The following is a 23,081-nucleotide window of genomic DNA, read 5'->3' on the forward strand; positions in this document are numbered from 1 at the left end:
GCCTAATTATCTCCATTGAGAGTGGTGGGGGGTTGGGCAAGTTAGTAAGAGGAAATAGTCCAAGAACCATGCTTACAGGATTTTCTCCAATTTTCTCTTCAACAGTTTTTCCTCTGCCCCCTTCTGGGGGCAGAAGCTCTACTCTAGCTCTGTTATTAAGTTTTGGTTATAGACAAGGGCTTGGTTTACGGAGGCAGGCCAGTCATCCAGAATAGTTGTGGTTCTGTCCTCCGTGTCCCTTCAACCCAGCGTGAGGAGATCTGTATTTCAGTGAAGCCCCTGATGAAGGGAACAGCATAGGTAGAGTGACATTTATTGAGGGTAAGAAGACATTTTCTCATGGGAGCCTGAGAAGCATCCTAAGGAAGTGAGGGCTAGGCCCCCAAAATTAACCTACGTATTTGGAGGTTTTGGCAAGGATCTAAAGCTGTTTCCTGATTTCTAGTGTCCAAGGCCCTGTGGCCTGTGACTTTGGTTTTAGTGGTTTAGAGGAACGGGGAGGGAAGGCAGAGGTGAGGTAACAGGCAGACCTTTTCTGGGCCCTCAACTTTTCCTGTTGGTCTGATGAGGTACTGGCCTTTGCAATAAACAGGGGGCTCAGCCGTGCAAGTCGAAAGTCTCGGATATTTAACTCTTCTAGCATCTCGTTCTCTGTTCTGAACCTTGTAGGCTCTTCCTTCTCTTTGGTCAGAGGTGACTCAGATACAAAGAAAATCTTATTTTTCAGCTTGTCTTCGATCCAGGGATCAATTGAGGCCAAAATAGTGAATGTTTCTTGTAGCTGCATTGAAATAAAGGCTCTGTGGCTGGCTCACTTCAGGCTAAGGCTGGGTGGGCTTGGGGGTGAGGGGTTACCCATGGGAGGGGGAGCTCTAGCCACTGGGCACTACGGCCCCAAGGAATGAGGTAAAGGGACGGTGTGTGAGGACTTCCTCCCCTCTCCTCCCTTCTGACAAAGCAAGTAGAGAGGATAGATGGGAAGGGCTCGGAGGAGGAGTTAGGAGAGGAAGAGGAGAGTAGGAATGCCTTACTCTCTTCTTTACAGACTGGTTGTTTTCTTTATCTAGCATTTCCAGGAGCAAGTGGAACACATGTGGGCTGCGGATCCCCAGGACGCCCTGGTAGAGGTAGAAGGAGAGTGCCTAAGTTATCAGCCCCAGGAAGATTCCCTTGTCAATTCTAATCCCATTGTGATGGCTCTGTGGCCTGGAGAGTGGGAAATAATGGCTTTCCAGCTGATGTATCCCCTTCCTTGCCTTTAGGGGACACTGCATTTGGTTCCATTGCACAGTATTCACCAGGAAGAGTTCAGGAAGTTTCTCTAATATCTAATTCTCTTTTACATCCATCTCTGTCCCTTATTCCTTAACCCACTGTCCTCTAATCCTGAAGAAAACGTTATTCTGAACTTCTGGTAGGGCTGGAATCTATATATATAAAATCCTAATATGCAAATAGATTGAGCAGTGGAACAACCAATAACCAGTTACTATGACGTGCGCTGACCACCAGGGGCAGCAGGGGCAAGAGCATGGCAGGATGGTGGGGCAGGTGAGTGGGGGTGTCAGACCTAGGCAGGATGCTGGTTGCTATCATGGGGTGAGCCTCTGGCGGTTACTGAAAACTCTTTGTTCCTGTGCACTGTGGTCCCACCTGGCATTTGCACCTGCTACTGGTGCCAGCCCCGCTTACACCTGGTGCCAGAGCCGCTGTTTGCACCTGCTGCCAGTGCCAGTTCTGATGGCTTAGGGCTGTCAGCGGGTGCGAGCAGCGAGCAGCGGGTGCGAGCAGTGAGCAGCGGCTGCTGGCCCTGATCGCCTCTGAGGGCTTTTCCTCCTCTCCCTGCTCCTGAAGGGCAATTGGGGCAGCAGCCACTGCTCACACCTGCTGACAGCACCGACCCTGCTTGCACTCGCTGCTGGTGCTGGTCCCAATTGCTCCACACTGTGAGTGGGTGCAAGCAGTGCCAGCGCTGTCAGTGCGTGGGAGCAGTGGCAGTGGGAGTGGGGCTGCAGACAAAAGGGTACAGGGGGCTGCAGCAGGAAGGGCCCGGTAGGGGAGCGGAGGATGGACCAAGACCCGCCCTTGTTCCCACTATAGCCTCCCGGCCCACAGTTCCTTTCAAGGTGCATGAATTCATGCACTGGGCCCCTAGTAGTAAAATAAACAAGTGAATACCCTGAACTTTACATCCTTTTTTCCCCTTTCAGTAACTGCTCAGTTGCCTATTGCCCTTGCCATCAACACCTCTGATCAAAGAAGCAAAACTGGCCTTACCAAAGAGATGACTGCTTCCTGGCGTGAAGCGGCTTGTGGGTTCATTAGTTGCCTGTGTAGAAGGGAGTAAGTGTGTTGTGGTTCAGTTAAGCAGGAAGGGAAGAAGGCTGATTGTTTCTTTTTACAGCCCAGAGTGAGTTGGGCATAAGGCTGACGAGTGATGCTAATTTCATTAAATTTTTCCTCGTTTCTTGGATCAGAAGAGGCTGGGAGGGGAAAAGGAGATACTGAGGAGGTGGTGAGTGACAAATATATCTGTTCAGAACTTTACCTTTTACAAGTCCCATTCATGTCCTCATCTTAATTTGAGCTTTATAGCAAACCTGACTGGGAGGTATAATTGGTTTCTTTTTACAGTAGAAGGAAAGTCCAGGGGTCAAAAAGTGACTTGGCCAGGAGCAAAGGCAAGGGAGAGCTGAGAACTGGCAGCAAGTTCTTAGCTCTCTCTGCTTCTCTGCCCCATTCCCACCTCCTAGGATTTGGCCCCAGCAGTTCCCAGTCTAAGCCACTCACTCCTCCACCAAGTTCATCATCATGGGCTTCATCTTGAGCTCTTCCACAGTTTCTGCCACAGCCTGCCTCATAGCCTGAAGAGATATTAAGATGGGACAAGAGGGAGAAGGAATGCTGGGGTGTACCCTTAAGAGCTCCACAAACCTTTGTTGAATGCTTAGTTTCTGGTGGGGGAAGCAGACAGGTAATTACATTACTGGGGTAAGTGTTACAACGGAGCGGAGGATAGGGTGCACATAGGAAGGTCTCCTAACAGTCTGGGCACCGGGAAGATTTCCTGGAGGAGGTGATGTCTTTTTTTTTAAATCAATCTTTATTGTTCATATTATTACAAAGGTTCCTCATTTCTTCCCCCCTCCACCAGGTTCCCACCCCACCCTTCTTCCCCTCCCCACCCATTGTCCTCATCCATAGGGGCACAGTTTATGTTCAGTCTCTTTATGTTCGCCCCCTCCGTCACTCCCCCTTTCCCCGAGAACAGTCAGTCCACTCCCCAACCAATTGCCGACTCTACTACAATGAATAGCTATTATTGTTCATCAGGTTTTTCAATCTCCTTTTTGTTGTTGTTGTTTTTTTAATTAATAAATTTTTACACTTCTAAGAATAAATTTTAAAATCTAATAATTTTAAACCTTGTTTTTTTTTCTGCCCTGGGAATTGAGAAGCAAACTTGTTTACATGTAAACTTGCCCTTAGGCTATCAAAAGGTGTAGCCATTCAAGTGTAAATAAATGGACACATTGTTTAAAGATAGCTGTTGGTTGGAATTGGATTACCAGTTCTGGGTGGGAAGGGCTTGTCATTCCCTTTCTCCATTAAAATTAAGGTGTTAGCTTTAAAACCTCTTTTGGCAAGAGACCTTAAACTTTCAGAACTTTAAATTTTTCAGATAGTAAATCAGTTATTTAGCATTTTCTCAAATCAATAATATCTCCACATGCCCAAAGATACACTTCACACAAAAGACATTTCCAAATATGATAGATCAACCAACCTCATCCAGGCCTCACACAAGGCACTAACAGATCAACACCCCAGCACTATACTAACTCAACACATCCAGATCTAAGCCTTCATCACTTGATTCAGTAGAACCTCAAGTTCCCCCAAAAGTTTCCAGCCATGTCTGAGAGGCAGCCTTGGGGCGGGGGCAGGCAAGGAGCAAGCTGTTCCGGGCCTGGCTGCTCTGGGCCTGGCTTCTGTTGCTCTGGTCTGTTCCACAACCAGATGCTCCAGGTCTGGCCACTGCCGCTCCCGGCCTGGCAGCTGCTGCTCTGGGCCTGGCCGCTCCCGACCCGGCTGCTCCGGGCCCGGCCGCTCCAGGCCTGGCAGCTGCTGCTCTGGGCCTGGCCGCACCCGACCCGGCTGCTCCGGGCCCGGCCGCTCCCGGCCTGGCAGCTGCTGTGAGGAGGTGATGTATTAACTGAAACCAGGCAGAGGGTTGGGGGAGGGTGATTTTCTAGGTGTGGGTGAAGGGGAGGACATGTCTAAAAGCCTGGAGGCAAGAGAGAGAGAGCACAGAGTGTTTAGAGAACAGAAAATAGTTCAGTTTATCAAGGTGACCACACTGTGACTCTTCAACATGAGACACTGAGTAGTTACACTGGGATCACAGGTATAAATCAGGGTAGGGTCATCCTAAGCATAGTTGGTATGTGCTTCTGAGGAGTTGAGTGTTTGAGGTGAAGTGGAGGCATCAGCGGGCTAGGTGGTGAAGGACGGTAAACCATTCTGAGGGCGGTGGGAGCTACTGAAAAGTTTTATGCACAGGTAAGGCACAGCCTGATGTACATTTTAGGAAAATGTCTTCAGATAAAAGTTGTGTGACCAGTTTTGTATAAGCTGTTGTAAAGGTAAAAACAATGGGACGTTGGAGGGCAGAGCTGATGCTCTTTGTGGTGATTTGGGAAAGCTTCCCATAGGAGGTGGTGCTTAGCCTAGGCTTGAAGGAGCTGTCGTCTTTGAGTAGGCAGAAGGAGACAGGAGTTACTTAGCAGAGGGGAGAGGGGCGACGGGCATTTTGAGCAAAGGCAAAGAGGCTTGAAAACGGGCTGCATTAGGGAAATGGAGTGGGTTAGAGTGAATGTGATTCTTTGGGGGGCGGTGTGGCGGGAACCAAGACGGGGGAGGTCTGAGAAGGGACAGAGACAGCTTTGGGCTGCTTGGGCTTTGGAGCTTTGGTCTCACTTACGAGGAAGGGTTCATTAAATATCTTCCTCCTGAGAAGCTCAAATGTGAGTCCCTCCAGTTCCTGTGCCTGGATCTGTTCCAGCCCGATGGTCTTGAGCATCTGGATGGCCTCAAAGCGGTGCTGAGGGCAGGGGTGGGGAGCCATGAAGGATAGACTCCCTCTCATCCATCCCCAACCCTGTCCCTAATGCTGGAGAAAGAAGGGTACTAGGCAGCCCTGGACTCACCTCAAGGACACAAGAATAGCACAGCTGGTCTAGGACGGCCCTGATGACCTCGGCTGAGTGTACATGCATCATCTTGACCAGCATCCTAAGTGACTATGGAGGGCAGGCAGGGTGGGTGGGGTTCAAGCAGGCCGACTTGAGGGCTGAGTCTAGAACTTGTGGTGGATAGGTGGGGCCCTGCCTCTTGAGTGTGCACACACATAAATGAATACAAATAAGATGTGCACAGACACGTGTATACGCCGGTCCACATGACCCCATACCCATGCATACACATTCACACACAGAGGACCTGCAGTTCTCCCTGCTGAAGCTACTTTACCCTGGGATGAGGATGACGGAAGTCAGCACTGGCCTGTTTCCCCGTCCTTCCCAGGGGTCCAGCCTCCTGCCCCACACACCTTCATCTTCTGGGACATGGGCCCGTGGCACAGGCACTGCAGCAAGAAGTCTCGGGCTGTGTTGCTGCAGGGTCTCAGGAAACCCAAACACAGGGCTGCCTCCGTGGCTGCTTCATTCGCTGACTTCCGCATCAGCATCCGCAGCACAGATGCCAGCATCCTTTCATCCCCGATTTGAGTCCTCTGAGAGGAGGGCAGGAGGTAAAATGGGCCTGCATTACGTTCTCAGCCAGCCTTTGTTAAGAGGGCAATTCTTTGCTGCTTCCAGACCATTCTCCCTAAAACGAATCTCATGTTATCAGATTATTTTGTCCACTTCTTGTTTTTGCTGTCATCGACTTGCCCCTAGGTCACATCCTATCATTTCTCTATGACTTCATCTTCTGAATGGATCAAGGTTACTCTCTTAACACTTTTGCTGTCTAATTCCCAGCATTTAAAAATATATACATGTCATTGATCCAGTTCCTCCCCTCCAATAATCTTGTACTCCAGTCTATGTCAGCTATTAATTCCCACAAAGACTTTATCATTACTTATTACTACAATTTCTGCATTTCATGGGTCCCATTCTGACCATTACTTCCTATCTTTCCAGCTCAACTTTTTTTTTTTTTTAAATATATTTTATTTATTTTTTACAGAGAGGAAGAGAAAGGGATAGAGAGTTAGAAACATCGATGAGAGAGAGAGATCGCTCAGCTGCCTCTTGCATACCCCCTACTGGGGATGTGCCCACAACCAAGGTACATGCCCTTGACCGGAATCGAACCTGGGACCTTTCAGTCCACAGGCCGACGCTCTATCCACTGAGCCAAACCAGTCTCAGCCCAGCTCAACTCTTGATGTTAACAGTTGGACTCCACAAGGACTAATCATCATTAAGCACCATTTCACTGCTCCTCACCTTCATCCCTCTTAAACCAGTTTAAATTCCATGGTTCTGCTATAATTACTTCCTGCCTCAACTACTTTACTTTATCTTGGTTCATTGTATTCAACTCTCTACTTGCTCTGTGCCTGTACTTCCTGGAGAAAAACACAGTCACAATGATTGATCTTGCTTTAGATGTATGAACACGAACCTCATGTAAATCCCTAATGCTGCCTACTGATCCTGCTTTTCTCCAGGCAATTCTCTTTCCCACCCTCTAGTTTAGGGGTGTCGAACTCAATCAGAGAAGGGGCCAAAATCTAAAATCCAGCCTAAATCACGGGCCGAATGGTTTACTGAACAGTCATAAACTGTCATTGTGATGGAAACGCAGTGGAGTGCAGTGATGACAGCGCGGTGCGGGCCACATTGCAAGGCCTGGCGGGACGGTTTTGGCCCGCGGGCCTTGTGTTTGACACATGTGCTCTAGTTCATACCCTTTCCTCTGGTACCTGTAATGCTTTCTTCCTCCATTCCCACTCAGCTAATGACCTTGCTTCCTACTTTATCGAGCAAGTATAAGTTCCACAGATACCACCACTTTTAATCCAACTTTCAACCTGCACCCATATGTTCTGCCTTTACACTTGTGCTGTAACCAAACCACCTTATCTCAAGTCAGTCTGCCCACCTGTGAGTTAGAGCTCATTTCTTCTCACTCACCTACTGAAGAACATTGCTGCACAACTCTTCTTACTCTCTTCAAATTGAGCAGTTTTCTAACTACTGAATTATTATCCCTCAGACTAGGATCATGTTATTTTTCTTTTTCTGGAATCCACTCCTGGTGCCAACTACAACCCTTTCCAGCAAAACTTGGAAAGTGGTCTGTTCTTGTTGTACACAGGGGGGCAAAAGTAGGTTGAAACTGGTAAGAAGTTATTCCAGTGCTTCTATTCAGGAAACTCCACAGGACAATGCCTTCCCATCAAAATCAGGAGGTAGGTTACCTTCTCCCTGACCTAACCCCCAGCCAACACCATCAATTACCTGCCCTACCTTGCCTCAATTACCGATCTCCTCCCAATCACCTTGTCTTTGGGAATAGCAGTCCAGAAGTTCAGAGCTACTCGTAGTCCCCTCAGAGTATCCATCCTTTGCTCCTCATTTGGCCCCTTCAACTGCTTGATGAGAGCCTGGATCACATCCTTATTCAAGCAACCTAGACAGGGAGGGTCCTGAGGTCAGGGCAGAGCCTTGGGCTGCTCCTCTCCGCCAGGACCCATTGGACTCCACTCTGCCCTCAAGACATAAATTCCAAGCACTAGGTTCCAAGATGTTGCCCGTCTTCCAGGACACCAGAGCAGCTGGCTGAGCACAAACACAATTCCAGTCTCCCTTTCCAGGTCACCTCTCTTTCTCTGCCCAACAGTACCTCGGAGAGTTCCCAGTCACCGCCCAGTGCTAGGTTAGTACAGGCATATACTGCACTACCCTTCTGTCCTTACCCAGATGGGAGAGTCGTTTCGCTGCCTCCTGTCTCACCTCTCTCAACTCCCCAGCCAGGGAGAGGATATACTTACCCAGGATGGCCAGGCTTCTATAGGCCTCATACTTCACTCTCTCTGGAGCAGTTTCGACCTGATTTAAGAGGCAGGCGGTGGAAACATGCTATAAGGTGATGGGATGTGAGAGCTTTAAGAATCTCAGCTTAAAAAAAAATAAAAACCTCAGCTTAATCTCATTGTATAAACGAGGAAACTGAGGCCTAGAGAGCAACCTGTTTGTACTCAAACACAGAGTACAGCCAGAAAGGTGCAATGGAAGGAACGCAACTTGGAGGAAGACTTGTTCAAATACCTATCTGAGATCTAATCTAGTTGCCATGTGGCCTGGGGCAAGTCGCTTGGCCTCTCCGAGTTTCCATTTTCTCATTAGGAAAAATGCAGATACTACCACCTAGTATTGTAAAGTTTAAATGAGATTAATGTAGAAGGATGCACGCACTCCATAATAAATGGGCATATAAATAGGAGGCATTGATTTAGTCGAGAGAATGAATTCGGTCTCAATTCTCTCCTAGTTTTTCAGTTGAGTGTCTTCTTAGACAAAAGGGCTCTTCAGATCCCACCTCCCCCATCCTTTTAGATTTAGATCAAGCTGCCCTTTAAAGGGCATGAGCGGGCATATGCTGCACCCTAGTGGCTCTTTGCTAGATCTGACGCACCACCTTGTGAGCCTTGTCTGTGCCCATGTTCTACACACCTCATGCCCTGCTCCCTCCTCTCCTGAACTCGGTGCAGCCCCAGACTTACCACCTGCAGTAGTGCCTCTATGATAGATTCATCACTGATGCCCAGGCACCCCAGAGCCTGCAGGAAGAGGAGCAGAGGACAGGGAAGAGACCTTGGATAGCACCCCAGCAGTTACCATTCTCTGTACACAGCTGGATTTGGTTCTTGGAACAGCACCCAATCCCCACCTCAAGCATCTTTCTCCTCTCCAAGTCAGCCCCCCCTCCCTTGCAATTTCTCACCTGTGCTGCGTAGTATTGCTCATCCTCTCTGGGAGATTTCAGGCTTTTTGTGAGTTCCTGCCTTTCCAAAGGAGCCAGTGGAAAGGAGGAAAGGAATAAATATAGTTTTAAAACTTCAAACTGAAAGAAGCTCATTCAATTCAATCCCCTTTCACCCTTGTCCTCCATTATGGAATTGAGGGCTGAAGGATGGTGTGAGCTCAAGGTAAGGGCATCCACAGGAAGGGAGTCTCTCCATCCTCCCTCCCACCATGGTCCCTGACCTTTAATCTTCGCCGCTTAAAGGAGTCCTTCGTAGGGTGTAAAGTCTTGGGTACCTTCTGATATTTTGTAGTCAACTTGACCATGGGGAGATAGACTTTTTGGATGGGACTACCCTCTCTGAAGTGGTATCTGTGTGAGAGATTACACAGGCAGCCTTGGTCCCCTTGTTTCCTCCCCACTTCACAAATTTTCCTCTGCCCCTGGTTCTCAGCCCAGCTTAGAGATGGGACCAGAGGAAGACAGATGAGCCTCCTTCTATGCTGGAAAACAAATCAGTTTCACTAAAACAGAGATGTTGACAGAAAGCCAGGAAGGCTGGTCAACAACCTTAATTGTTCTAATCTTTAGTTGAGATATTGTTAGCTGAAGCAACCTCCACCTTGTTTGTCCTGTGTAATTTTCTGTTATTTCCTGCCTGAGGGTTACATGTATATTTCTGTTTATGTTGCCTAAAATGTTTTCCCCAAAGCTTCAATAAAAGGGGTCAGAGCAGGAGTAGTTCTCCCACTAGAGTAGGACTACCACCGGGCCCCCATATCACCAAGTTGAATTTCTTCAAGTCTCAAGTATCTTCATTTGTGTGCGGCCCTTCTCCAGAACCTGAACACTGAATTGCAACTCTTTCTACGCAGGCCGTGAAAGAGATTCCTATACTTCTATCCCGAGATCTTCTCTGGGATCTATAGGCTGACTTGCTCGACTCCCCGTCCCCCCCCCCTCCCCCTTTTATTCTCTCTCCTCGAAGTTGCACATGGTGTGGAGAATAGCAGTAAATCACACCTAGGTAGATCTCTCATTTTCTGCAACATTTTCTGGGCCAACCGTTCCTGTTGATGATCATACAGGGCGTGCCAGTGTGTGTACAGCTCAGGCTTCTCAGAGTAGCAGTATGGTGCCGAGTCTGGCTTGGCTGGGTGCTGCCTCCAGCACTCTGGACTTGGGGGGAACTCTTCCTTTGGTATCTGGGAGAACAGGGTGGATGGCAGAGCAGTTGCAGATTTAGTAAATAGCAATCAAATAACAGGATATTCAGTTAAACTTGGATTTCAGGTAATGAATGCTATATACTGTATACATATGTGTGTGTGTGTGTGTGTGTGTGTGTGTGTGTGTGTACTAGTACAGTGATTGGCGAGCCACATGTGGCTCTTTGGTCCCTTGAGTGTGGCTATTCCACAAAATACCACGTGCAGGCACGCATGTACAGTGTGATTGAAACTTTGTGGCCCATGCGCAGAAGTCAGTTTTCGGCCTGGGTGAGTCCATTTTGAAGGAATGGCATTAGAACACTCAAGGGGCCAAAGAGCCGCATATGGCTTGAGAGTCGTGGTTTGCCAACCACTGCACTAATATATACACAAGAGGCTCGGTGCATGAAATTTGTGCACTCGGGGTCGGGGGGCAGGTCCCTCAGCCTGGACTGCGAGAGGGTACAGGCCAGGCCAAGAAACCCCACTGGTGCACTATTGGGGCCGAGGAGGGATGTGGGAGGTTGGCCAGCCCAGAAGGAACTGCAGCCCATCTTGCTCAGTCCCAGTCAGCTGAACCCCAGCAGCAAGCTAACCTATCTGTTGGAGTGTCCCCCCACCCCGGATGGTCAGGGCAAATCATAGTGAATGGTTGAATAACCTTTGAATATCATTAGCATATTATGCTTTGATTGGTTGAATGGCTGACCGGTTGGCCAGGCACTTAGCATATTAGGCTTTTATTATATAGGATATATACTGTGTATGTATGTATGCCTGTGTGTAGTATACACACACATATATATACATATGCACACATGCATACATATGTATATACACATACATGTACACACACACATATCCTAGTATATATACACATACATACACTAGAGGCCCAGTGTGAGTAGCTCACTTCCACTTGCCTCAGCTGGCCGCCCCACTTATAACTTGCACTCCACCTCCACTGCTCATAGCTCTCTGAGTAGCTCGCGCCCCGCCTGGCCCACCTCGAGAGCTGCTGCTTATTTGGTTGTTACGGTGTTAGGACCACTGGCTTTTTTATATATAGATACACACACACACACACACACACACACACACACACACACATATTTCATTGTTTATGTGAAATTCAAATTTAATCGAGTGTTCAGTGTTTTAAAATGAGGATCTCTGTATTAATTAATAAAAATGACTCATCATTCAGCACTGATTACATAGCCCAGGCCTGGCAGATGGTTCCTCACAACAGTTCCACGAAGGATGCTGGGAAAGGGTTGGCCTGTGACAGAGGAGGCTTCTGAGGCTTATAGAAGGAAAGTGATGTATCCAGGAATTACTGACAAATTCTTCTCTGCCCTCAGTTACTCAGCCTAGTTCAGAGATGGGACCAGAGGAAGTTCTCAACCTTGGCTGTGTATTGGAATTATTCAAGGGAACTTTTAACAAGCCCAAGGGTGAGTGTTGGGGTTCTGTGAACCAACTTCAATGGGAAGGGAAGGTCTGTTGCTCCTCCTATTCAACAGAGCTCCCTGGGTGGCAAAAGTTAGGGGTCTTACCTTGTGGCAGGACAAAGGGAGCCAAACAGGTACTGAGGCCTTTTTGAGTTCTGTGGTACAAATAAGACAGCAGTCACAAAGGTGGGTAAAGATATCGTCCCTTCAGGCATTCACTTATTCAGCATTTAGTGAACAGGAGGAGTACCAGGCACCAGGGAGGTATCAATAAATAAGGTGTTATTCCTGTCCTCAAGGAGCTCATGGTTTAACTTGCTGCTCAAAATGTGGTTTGTGGAACAGTAGGATTGCCAAAGCCTGGGAGATTCTCAGAAACGCAGTGTCTCAGGCTCCACTCCAGGCCTCACCAACAAGGATCTCCATTTTAACAAGTTTTATATGTACTTTGAAGTTTGAAAAACTCTGGTCTAGCAGAGTGGTTCTCAACCTGGCTGTGTATTGGAATTATTTGAGGAGACTTTTAGCATGCCTTGGCCCTACATAGGACTAATACAATCAGGACAGATTCTCTGAGGAAGGGGCCCAGGTACCCTGTTTCCCCGAAAATAAGACAGTGCCTTATATTAATTTTTGCTCCCAAAGATGTGCTAGGTCTTATTTTCAGGGGATGTCTTATTTTTCCATGAAGAAGAATACGGTACACATTTATTGTTAAATGAAAATAAAGGAAATTTATTACCTGTATACGGTACGGTAGTACGGTAGTTGTCAACACTAACCAGACAAACTGTGAATCCTACAGTATCAATAATTTACTCATTTATTCAATGACAATCATGTCATCATTTTCTGGAACATCATCATAACAATCCAATTCCTGAATTTCCTGGTGAATTTCTTGTGACTCCATTTCTTTCAGAATCAGTGGACCAAATCTCTCATGTTTAGCAATAGCATTCTGAGACAGAGCCTAGAGGGGGCCTTATTTTTGGGGGGATGCCTTACTCAGAAGAAAACCTGTAAGTAGGTCTTATTTTCGGAGGATGTCTTATTTTCGGGGAAACACGGTAGTAGAGAAAACTCCCCAGAGGATTCTAATGTGCAGCTAATGGTGAAAACCATTGGTTCTGGCCAGTGTTTTTCAAACTTGAGTGTGCATCAGAATCACCTGGAGAGTTTATTAGAGCAATTCCCAAACTTTTCTCATCATGAGAATCACCTAGTGGAGTTAAAATGCAGATTCCTGAATCCCAACTAAGAAGTGCTAAACTAGAATTTTTGGGAACATATAGGTAAAATTGTATACTTAACTAGTGCTCTAAGCCTTAGAGTCTAAGCCAGTGTTTCCCAACCTTCTCTCATGATGAGAATCACCTGGTGGAGTTGTTAAAACACAGATTCCTGAATCCCAACTAAGAAGTGCTAAACTAGAATTTTTGAGAACATATAGGTAAAATTGCATACCTAACTTAGTGCTCTGTATATAAAATCTGTCTTAGAGCACTAGTTAAGTATACAATTTTACCTATATGTTCCCAAAAATTCTAGTTTAGCACTTCTTAGTTGGGATCCGGGAATCTGTGGTTTAACAACTCCACCAGGTGATTCTCATCGTGAGAGAAGTTTGGGAAACACTGCCCTAGAGATGGATTCAGCCCGAGAATTTGCATTTCTAATGAGATGCTGATGCTGCTGGTCCTGGGGCGCACTTTGAGAGCCATTGGACCAGCCGGTGAGACACAAAGGGAAACAAATGTGAAGACAGATGAGAGCACAGGTGGTACAGAGGAGGGACCCTTAACCTGGCTCGGTACTTGTTTACCCAGAGACTCTGCACAAGCTGAGTCTTCAGTCCAAGTAGGAGTTAGCCAGATGGATAAGGGGAGGAACATTAGGCTCGGGGAACAAGGTATGCAAAGACTTGCAGGTGTGAGTGTTAGGTAGAGAGCCAGGGTGCAGATGTAGGAGCAGACCCTGGGAAACACAAGATGTCCTACTTAAGACCCTGGAGACTTACCTTGCCAGCTGCGGGGAGCCATCCAAGTGTCCGTGGGCTTTCCCTGACCCACTCCATGGATTTGCTGAACTCTCCCAGACCCCCGCCTGGGAGGGGAGCCAGGGGGCTTTCCTTTTCAGGCCCTGGCCCCTGATTCTGTCCCTCTCCACCCCAGCCTCACCTTTGGTCCTGTTTGGATATTCCAGCCATGGATACTCGAGCATTGATCTGGCGATTTCAAAGAAATTGACTGATTTTTCGTAGGCCATCTTTTTATTCTCCTGGTGGGGCTAGAGGGCAGGGTGGTGGTGGTAGGAGAATACGGGGCCTTTGGGGATGTGGAGACACAGGTCCGGGAGACCTGTTTTCTGCACAAGAGGAACTAATGAGATGTCTGGGCTTCTGGAAATGGAAGCTTCCAAACACTAAGCAACCAGGTGTCCTAGGTAACCAGAATGCTCCAGTTCCATTCGTGTTTTTTTTTTTGTGTGTTTTTTGTGTGTGTTTTTTTTTTTTTTTTTTTTTTTAAAATTTCTTTATTGGTTACGGCATTAGTGTTTCCCAAAGTGTGGTATGCGTACCCCCAGGGGTACGGGAAGAGTTTGGTGGGGGTACGCGTTGCACCGGAGTTTGGTGGGGACGAGGGGTACTCAGCGTTATGAAAATTATAGAAGGGGTACACATATGTCAAAAGTTTGGGAAACACCATACTATGGTTTCACAAAATTGTCCTCATCCTCCTATTCCCATCCCAAACCTCTCCCCACGCATGCCCCCACCTCTCTGTTGTCCATGACCACTAGTTAGGTTTATATGCATGCATACAAATCCTTTGGTTGATCTCTCCCCCTTTCCTCCACCCTCTCCTGCCTTCCCTCTGAGGTTTGACAGTCTGATCGATGCTTCTTTGTCACCGGGTCTGTTTTTGTTCTTCAGCTTATGTTGTTCATTATTTCCCTTAGATGCGTGAGATCATGTGATACAAGAAATACACTTATAAGAACCGAAAATGAGAGAAGCCCATAATGGTTACTTGCTGAGAGGCAAATGAGTCAGTCTGTAGTGAGTTTCTTTCTGAGCCAACAGTTCTTTTGAGACTCAATTTCAATGTGGAACATTTCCTTATGTGTACATGTCAGCAATGATACTTTAGTTCTACAATAGGTGGTGGACAAATGGTAGTGATGCAGGTCAGACCATCTCTGGTTTTCCAGTTCCATTCTTTAAAAAAAAAAAAATTATTGCCGAAACCGGTTGGCTCAGTGGATGGAGCGTTGGCCTGCGGACTGAAAGGTCCTGGGTTCGATTCCGGTCAAGGGCATGTATCTTGGTTGCTGGCACATCCCCAGTAGGGGGTGTGCAAAAGGCAGCTGATCGATGATTCTCTCTCATCGATGTTTCTAACTCTCTATCTCTCTCAATTCCTCTCTGTAAAAAAATCAATAAAATATATTAAAAAAATAAAAAAATAAAAAAAAATTATTGATTGATTTTGAGAGAGAGAGGGAAAGGGAGAAAGAGATACATCGATGTGTTGTTCCACTTACTAGTATTTATGCATTCATTGGTTGGCTCTGGTGTGTGTCCTGACTGGGGATTGAACCTGCAGTCTTGCACAGCGGGACAATGCTCCAACAAAGCCAGGGCTCCAGCTCCCTTCTTTAGCCCAGCCCCGGCATCTACTGGCGAATGCATTGAGCTAGTCATTTTACCTCTGGGAACTTCAGTATCCCCATCTAAAAAGCAGGAAAGTCAGGCCTGTCAGCTAACTAGAAGGGTTATGGTGAGGCATAAATTTAAAGAGAGAGTCAAAGGGTTTGGTGAAGTGTCAGACTCACATAAATCGGTTAGGAGCAGGGGTTTTTCTTAGGATTACTCATCAGGAAAATGGCAGGGATGGGAAAGCCCCTCGTAAACACACACCTCCCTCCTGGGTAGCAAGAGACTGAACTGAGTGTAGACTAAGACCATTCATACCCCTACTTCTGCATATGCTGTTTCCTCTACTTGTCAGACCTTTCATTTTATTTTTAAAATGTTTTTCATTTTAAACAGTTTTTCAAATCTTTTAAACTCTACTTAAAAGTTATCTTAATATATATATATATATATATATATATATATATATATTTCATATATATATATTGATTTCAGAAAGGGAGGGATAGAAACATTAATACTAAGAGAACCATTGATTGTCTGCCTCCCGAATGCCCCACACTGGGAACCGAGCCCACAACCCAGGCACATGCCCCCGACTGGAATCAAACCGGTCTGCAGGCCGACCCGCAGTCTGCAGGCCGACACTCTATCCACTGAGCCAAACCACTAAGGCTTAAGTGTTATCTCTTAAAGTCTCCTTTCTCCCTGAGGCACGCTTCCTCACCCCATTTAGGTGTAATCCTTCCTACCCCACAATGTGACCACAACCTTCTGTAGCGGTGCTTCCCTTCAAAGGCTTTGTCTTCTGTTTCATCTGTTCCTGGGTCTTTCCATCTTCCTCACTAGGCTGTGAGCTACCTATCAGTACAGACTGTGGCTGGTAGCTCTTTCACCCCTCTTTTCTGCCCCTGACCCCCACCCCCAATGCCTAGCACGGTGCTTGGCACACAGCAGGCAGCTCACTGTAGCAGGAGAACATGGGCCACCGCACCGTCAGACTTGACATCACTAGGTAACTGACATCGTGTGCCTGATGTGCTGCACTGAGAAAGACAGCATCATCCTGGTAATCTGGCCAAAAACGAAACCTGAGTTTAATTAGGGGGAGACAATTAGGCAAATTCAAATGAAATATTCTACAAAAATCTTACCTGAACTTTCCCAAAATGTCAATATTCTTAAAGACAGAGAAAGTCTGGAAAAGGACACTGAAAAGGCAAGGCAGCTAAATTCAGTATTTGGACACAACTGTATCCTAGATTTTAAAAAATAGCATGGGCTTTGACATCAGACCTCATGGGTTTAAATGTTCCTCCTCCCCCCCTTTTAAATTTTATTTCTTTTACTTTGGGGCTTTGGGCAAGTTATTTCCATCTCTTACCAAGGATTTTCCCAACTGCAAACAGGGTTAATAATACTGCCTCCCCCATTGGGTTGTGGGAATGAGGGATGATGAATGTAAGGGGCTGGCAACGCCCAGCACACAGTGAGCGCTCAACGATGCCCGCTATAACTACAAAGATATATAGTGTCAATATGTGTTCACATGAAGGGGCACATAGATGGGAAAGTTGGAGGACCCCCCACCTCTTTACTTACTCCCTTTATTTGAAAGAGCTGAGGTGGTGGGATTGCCATTAAAATTGCTATTCCAGGAGCAAGAGTGTAGAGGACCCTTCACTGGGGATGAGGACTAGGGTAGACCAGGTAGAAGAGGAAGGTCTGAGGAAATGGAGGAGCTGTGGCAGGGAGTGAAATAAATCCTTGGGGACTTGGGGTTGGGATGTAGTGACTCTAGTTTCCCCCTGGGGTAGATAAGCCACTCGTTACTTTACCTGCTCTGTCCTGCCCAGGCCCCTTCTCAGAGAGCTTATGCTCCCCAGCCCTGCTCACTGTGCAAGGCATCACCCCCAAATCTAGGGAGGACACCAGATGTGTGCACCCCTGCGTGTTTAATACTCATGAGGAAGGAGGGTCCCCTGGGGAGGAAATCATGCCAGGAGCCAGCTTGGTAATTGTCTTGGAAATTTTATTAGAAAGCTGGTTTCTCACTTTTGAGTGAGCCTATCCTAGTGAGGGGGTGAGATTGGAGCTCTGGCCGTGGGACATTACCATAGAAGCCCAGTGTGTCCCCTTCTTCGCCTCCAGAGGCAAGCTGGCCAGAGGCACGCTGACTTCCTTCCTGACTGCAGAGCCGTAGCCTGAGCTGAGGCGCCTGCAGATCCAAGGCCAGAGATTTTCTGGGCACAGCGCAGAGCCCCAGGAGCTCCTGGGGGCTTTGGTGGGGAGGCTTTTATAACTGCCACTGCGTGGTGGAGTCAGGGCCTCCAAGGAGGGTGAGAGCCGGGGATTGGGGAGAAGCAGTAAGAAAGTTGCACAAGTTCTGGGTTCGAGGCGCCTTTCATCTTCTAGCTCATCTCCAAAGCGTTGATAATCTCCCGCACCCATCTCTTCTCTGGATTGGCACACACCTGACGGTTCTTTCGGGTGATTAAGCTGTGGGAGAGGAGAGGAGAGAGAGACACGTGGTCAGCGCTGGGACAGCCAGTTTTAGGAATGACGGATTGGGGCACAAGAGGAGATGATGAAGGTACTGGGTGGGTCCGTTTTGGAGCTCCATAAGATTTTATCTGTGGCTTTCCTTTCCTGGTGATTCAAAAGGGCTCCAAGCCAGAAGCAGAGTTGTGTGCATTGTAATTCTCACACACAAGTGTGCCACCTGGAGAGAAAAGGGGATATAAGCTGGTCAGCCACTAGCCTTTCCTCAGCACTTTCTCTGTTTCGGACCCAGTGCTGGGTGCACCGGATGCAGAGAAAAGGAGGGGTTCTCTGGGAACTGGGTCAGGGCTGAGCAAGAGGGAGACCAGAGGTGGTAAAACAAATCTTTGAGGGGCCTGGACATTAGTATCTTTTCAGATGATTAGAGTGTTACCCAAGGTTATGAGCTCTGATATAGAGGAAGGAGCTATAAATGTTGGACTGGATTAATTATACGAGATCCACTTACTCATTCCCTAACTATGCCCCTTGAAAGGGCCCTGAACAACATAAGGGGACCTAGAGTAGTGATCGCCAAACTTCGGCTCCTGAGCCACATGCTGTTCTTTGGCCCCTTGGGTGTGGCTCTTCCACAAAATACCACGTGGGGGCACACACGTACAGTGCAATTGAAACTTCGTGGCCCATTCGCAGAAGTCGGTTTTCAGCGAATCTATTTTGAAGAAGTGGTGTTAGAACACTCAAGGGGCCAAAAAGCCACATGTGGCTGGTGAGCCATGGTTTGCTGACCACTGATCTAGAGGGTATATGCTAAGTGAAATAAGTCAGACAAAAAAGGACAAATACTTTATGATTTCACTTACACATGGAATCTAAAAATACCCCAAAGTAAGCGAACTATCAAAACAGAAACAAACTCATAGGTGCAGAAGACAAATTGATGGTCCCAGATGAGAGAGGGGTTGGGGGCTGGGGGACAGGTGAAGGGATTAAGAAGTATGAATTGGGGCCGGCCAGTGTCGCTCAGTGGTTGAGCACCGACCAGCAGGTCATGGTCTGATTCCCAGTCAGGCCATATGCCCTGGTGGCAGGCTTGTTCCCCAGTGTGGGGTGTGTAGGAGGGAGCTGATCAATGATTCTCTCTCATCATTGATGTTTCTATCTCTGTCTTCTCCCTTCCTCTCTAAAAGCAATTAAAAAAAATATTTTAAAAAGGAGGTATGAATTGGCAGATACAAAAATAGTCACAGGGATATAAAGTCCAGCATAGAGCATATAGTCAATTACCTACCTAATAAAAGAGTAACATGATAATTGACTGTACTTTCGTGATGCCCACCAGCCAATCAGGAGTGAGTATGCAAATTAATGCAACAAAGATGGTGGGTTAATTTGCATACGCAGGCACAGAGCAGCTGGGGACAGGGTGGGACACTGCCATGGCGAGGATGCAGGTGTTCCGCACCACCTCACCCCTCCGGGCCTCTGGGCAACATCGGAAGGCGGAAAGGGAAAGGAAAGGTGACTCTGGCCAGAGCTAAGGTGGTGCTGGCAGCCAGGGAAAGGAAGGTCCATTCTTGCATGAATCTTCGTGCATCAGGCTTCTCGTGTTGTAATAATTATGTACAGTACCAGATGGGGACTAGACTTACTTGGGGGGCAGGTGTCACTTCATAAGTTATATCAATGTCTAACCATATGATGTATACCTGAAACTAATATAATATTGAATGTCAATTCTAATTGAAAAATAAAAAAAAAACACACGCTTTCAAAAAAAACCCCATATAATTTTGCTTTAGATAATACAGTGCCTGGTGCAGGGCAGACACTCAACAAATCTGCATGTGTGGGTGAATGAGGGGAGGACATAAACTGGAGTCTTGATTTCACCACTTACTAGTTGGATTACCTTTGGCAAATCATCACAACCATCTCTCTGCCACTCCAGTGGGCAGAGAAGAGAAAGGGAGCAGAAGCCATATTCTGGGCTCTTGTACCTCCTAGTGTTTGTTTTCTTATTTGGGTTGGTAAGAGAGCTTCAGACGCAGACCCCGCTGTTGTTAAGCTGGGTGTCATACAGGAAATCCTGCTGGCTTACCACATCTGCTCTCCTCTGCCCCCTTAGCCTGTGGCCAGCAAGTCAAAAGGCCAGGAAACATCTGGGGTCAGCATCGCTCAGGCCCCTATTTCCTCCTCCTCCCTGTAGAATGGGACACTGGAGCGCAGCCCCTCCTCGCCAAGCCTTCTCTCCCTCCCCCCATATTGCGGACCTTCCACTTGCCTGACTTCCCACCTCCCTCTTTTCCTGCCCCGACTCGTGGGAGCCTCCACTCTCTGTCCCTTGAGAATTAGTCCCAGTTGCTGCCTTTCTGTTCTGTGTGCTCTCCCAAGCCTCTGGCCCTGGGTCTAGATAATGCATGTAAGACATTTGACACACAGTAGGCACTTCCTAGGTAGTAGAGATTATTAGATTTTTTCCCCCCAAATGTATTAGCTTGCCGATTTAGAATCTCATTTTATTATTTCTACACCAAACAGTCAAGTTGTGTGTTTTTTACACAAGTGACTACAACTAGGACCCTGCCTTCTGACCTCTCCTTAGTTCCTCTGAGGTGGATTTGATAGGTTGTGGGATGTGGGCAACTGTGAAGTTCTTAACTGGAAAGTGATGACCAACCAAGTTGATCTCCATGTAAGATCATTGCAGATGATGTTCAAGTAAAAGTCACATCTGTAAAGATCAGAGACTAACCTAGAGCATCAGGGTGGGGAAGATCCTCCAAGAGCACCCTGTCTGATCCTTTTCATGATAGCTGGGGAATCTGAAGCTGGAGGTGGAGGAGCCATGGCTATTTGAGCAGCTAGAGGATGGGCTGCAGTGGATGGGGCACCCACTACAGAGCTCCTGGGGGGATAGGATCTGCACCCCTCTGGAGGGTTCCATGGGACTGAAACTCACACGACTGCTGGCATGGAGCACTTGCTGCTGGTGTAGAAATACTCCTGGAGGTGGGCACGGGGCAGTGGGCGGGAGATGTAGGCAAAGCAGCAGGGTGTGGTGTCCGAGGCATCTGGGAGAAGGAAGGAAGAGACCCTTGTTTTCATTGCCAGTGCACACTGGGTGCTTTATATGATTTATCTTAAATGGTTATTATCCTCCTTTGGCTGAAACTGAGGCTCGGAGAGGTAAAGTCACTTTGCCATGGACACACAGTGACAGAGTGATATTCCAACAGAGGACTGAGAGGCTCTCCCCAACCCCTCACCTAATCCTTGTGCCTCACTTGTATTCTTCTCTCTGCACCGTTACCCTCATGCCTTTGGCTCTCGGGACGCGCTTGGCCTCCTCCTGACTTGGGCCCTCTGCCCTTATCTTATCCTCCTAGGATCCTCAATGGATTCAGATCTTGGTTTCTTTGAGACCAAGGGTGGGCTGGGGAGAGGCTTCCAAAACTCAGATTGGAGACGCATAGATGCAGGAGCCATGGCTGAGGCATTGTAAGAAGGGCCGTAACAGAGAAGGAGTTTTTGTTGGTCAATTAATTCAGACTGACCCTGGGAAATGTCAGTTGCTATTCTCCAGCAGAGCAGGAGTGTTTAAGAGCCAAATAGAACTGAGTTTGAATATCTGAGCCCCCACTTCCTAGCTGTGTGAACCTGGCCAGTTACTTAACCTCTCTGGGCCTCCCTCTGTTTCCCCATCTGTAAATCAGTTACTGAAAGAATAGTTGTGAGCCCAGCTGGTGTGGCTCAGTGGTTGAGCATCCATCTGTGAACCAGGAGTTCATGGTTTGATTTCCAGTAAGGGCTCATGCCTGGGTTGCAGACTCAATTCCCAGTGTGGGGTGTACAGGAGGCAGTTGATCAATTATTCTCTCTCATCATTGATGTCTCTGTCTCCCTCTGCCTTCCTCTCTGAAGTCAATAAAAATATATTTTTAAAAAGAATAGTTGTATTAAGACAATATATGTAAAGCAATCAGCATAATAGTTGACACATAGTAGGTATTTAATTAGCTTTCACTATTCTTCCTCAAGCCCCATTTTATCATATCTATGAAACGGGGGGGAAATATGACTGTCTCAGGAGGGTTTTAGTTACATGCTTTTAAGTTTCTTAGTAACCTTGCTGCTGTTGGGCAGTCATGAGTCATGTTTTTAGTCAGCTTCAGCTGCCCCTGCCTACTAATACCCCCAGCAACAGTCCACACTCAGTGATTGCCTGCAAGCTTGGGGTGTAGACCCTGAAAATACAGAAACGCCGAACGGAGGGTCCCTGCCATGAAGTGGCTCACGGATCCATCAGGAGCCGCTGGGCATCAGAGAAAAGCAATAAGTAAGCATGTAAATCATAGGGTCCAGACAGTATAAGTGCAAGGTGGGGGCTAGCCTGAGGGCGACTCAGGTGGTCAGGACTGGGACTTACATGGGGAGGCCGATGCAGGAGCGCAGAAGGCGGCTGCGGTGAGGAGGAGAGCGAGGGCAGCTGCGTTGACCTCCATGGTACCTGTGGGTGGAGGCTGTGGGAGATCCTGTGCTGTCTTAGGATCCTTTGCAGGGATTCTCTGCAGCTCCGGCTGGCGCTTTATAACAGTCGGCCAGTAGAGGGGGTGCCCCCCAGGGGAGTTTCCAAAATAGTAGCCAGGCATTCATTGGCTGACATCCTACGTGAAACTGCATTAAACAGAAAAGAAAACTGAAATAGCCTCCGGAAATTTGAAGCTGTAGCTTTCCCTCTCCTTCTCTGTTTCTCTCCTCTCTCCTTCTCCCTTACTCTGTCCTTTCCCTTCTCCCCCGCCTCTCCCCCCCCTCCCCCCCTGCTTCTTCCTCTTCTCACCAACCTCAGATCCAAAGTGAGCTCATTGGTCTCCCCTTTGCCCTCAAGCAGGGCTAGCACAAGCGCTGGGGATAGGAAACCCTGGGGCTAGCCTGAGGTGGCATCTCAGCTTCACCTTCCAGGGCTGGGTTCCCCCAGAGGTCAGTCAGGAGGCTGCTTCCCTAAGGGCGGGAGGAGGGTGGTTAGGACAGGGGTCCGAAACAACTGGGCGTTTATTAGGTTCTTTCAAAGGTCTGTGTCTTCTCTCATCCATGGAAGGATGTTATTTATGATATGAGATGTTTTATTGAGAATGGGAGGGGTGGTGATAGAGGCAGTGGATCAGAACTGGGCATTGGCGACCTTTTCATCAGATATGAGTTGGAGTGGGTAAT

At 47.6% G+C, this 23,081-nt stretch overlaps 2 protein-coding genes across 2 annotated transcripts; both read right to left on the reverse strand.

Annotated features, from left to right (window-relative positions):
- Positions 1-333: 333 nt before the first annotated feature.
- On the reverse strand, positions 334-13,975 carry HEATR9 (HEAT repeat containing 9). Its single transcript, XM_045586050.1, has 15 exons — positions 13,888-13,975; positions 11,813-11,862; positions 10,035-10,247; positions 9,285-9,545; positions 9,022-9,078; positions 8,801-8,857; positions 8,069-8,126; positions 7,577-7,707; positions 5,612-5,794; positions 5,211-5,303; positions 4,985-5,104; positions 2,791-2,864; positions 2,278-2,329; positions 1,032-1,118; positions 334-781 (listed from the first exon to the last, which is right to left on the reverse strand). Exons 1-15 carry the CDS (start codon positions 13,973-13,975, stop codon positions 422-424), a joined length of 1,884 nt encoding a protein of 627 aa, XP_045442006.1. The 3' UTR covers positions 334-421.
- Positions 13,976-17,381: 3,406 nt separating this feature from the next.
- Positions 17,382-22,464, reverse strand: CCL5 (C-C motif chemokine ligand 5). Its single transcript, XM_036450917.2, has 3 exons — positions 22,297-22,464; positions 20,830-20,941; positions 17,382-17,864 (listed from the first exon to the last, which is right to left on the reverse strand). Exons 1-3 carry the CDS (start codon positions 22,370-22,372, stop codon positions 17,777-17,779), a joined length of 276 nt encoding a protein of 91 aa, XP_036306810.1. The 5' UTR covers positions 22,373-22,464; the 3' UTR covers positions 17,382-17,776.
- Positions 22,465-23,081: the final 617 nt, after the last annotated feature.

This window comes from Pipistrellus kuhlii, unplaced genomic scaffold (genome assembly GCF_014108245.1).
Source record: "Pipistrellus kuhlii isolate mPipKuh1 unplaced genomic scaffold, mPipKuh1.p scaffold_m20_p_22, whole genome shotgun sequence".
NCBI classification, from domain to species: Eukaryota; Metazoa; Chordata; class Mammalia; order Chiroptera; family Vespertilionidae; genus Pipistrellus; species Pipistrellus kuhlii.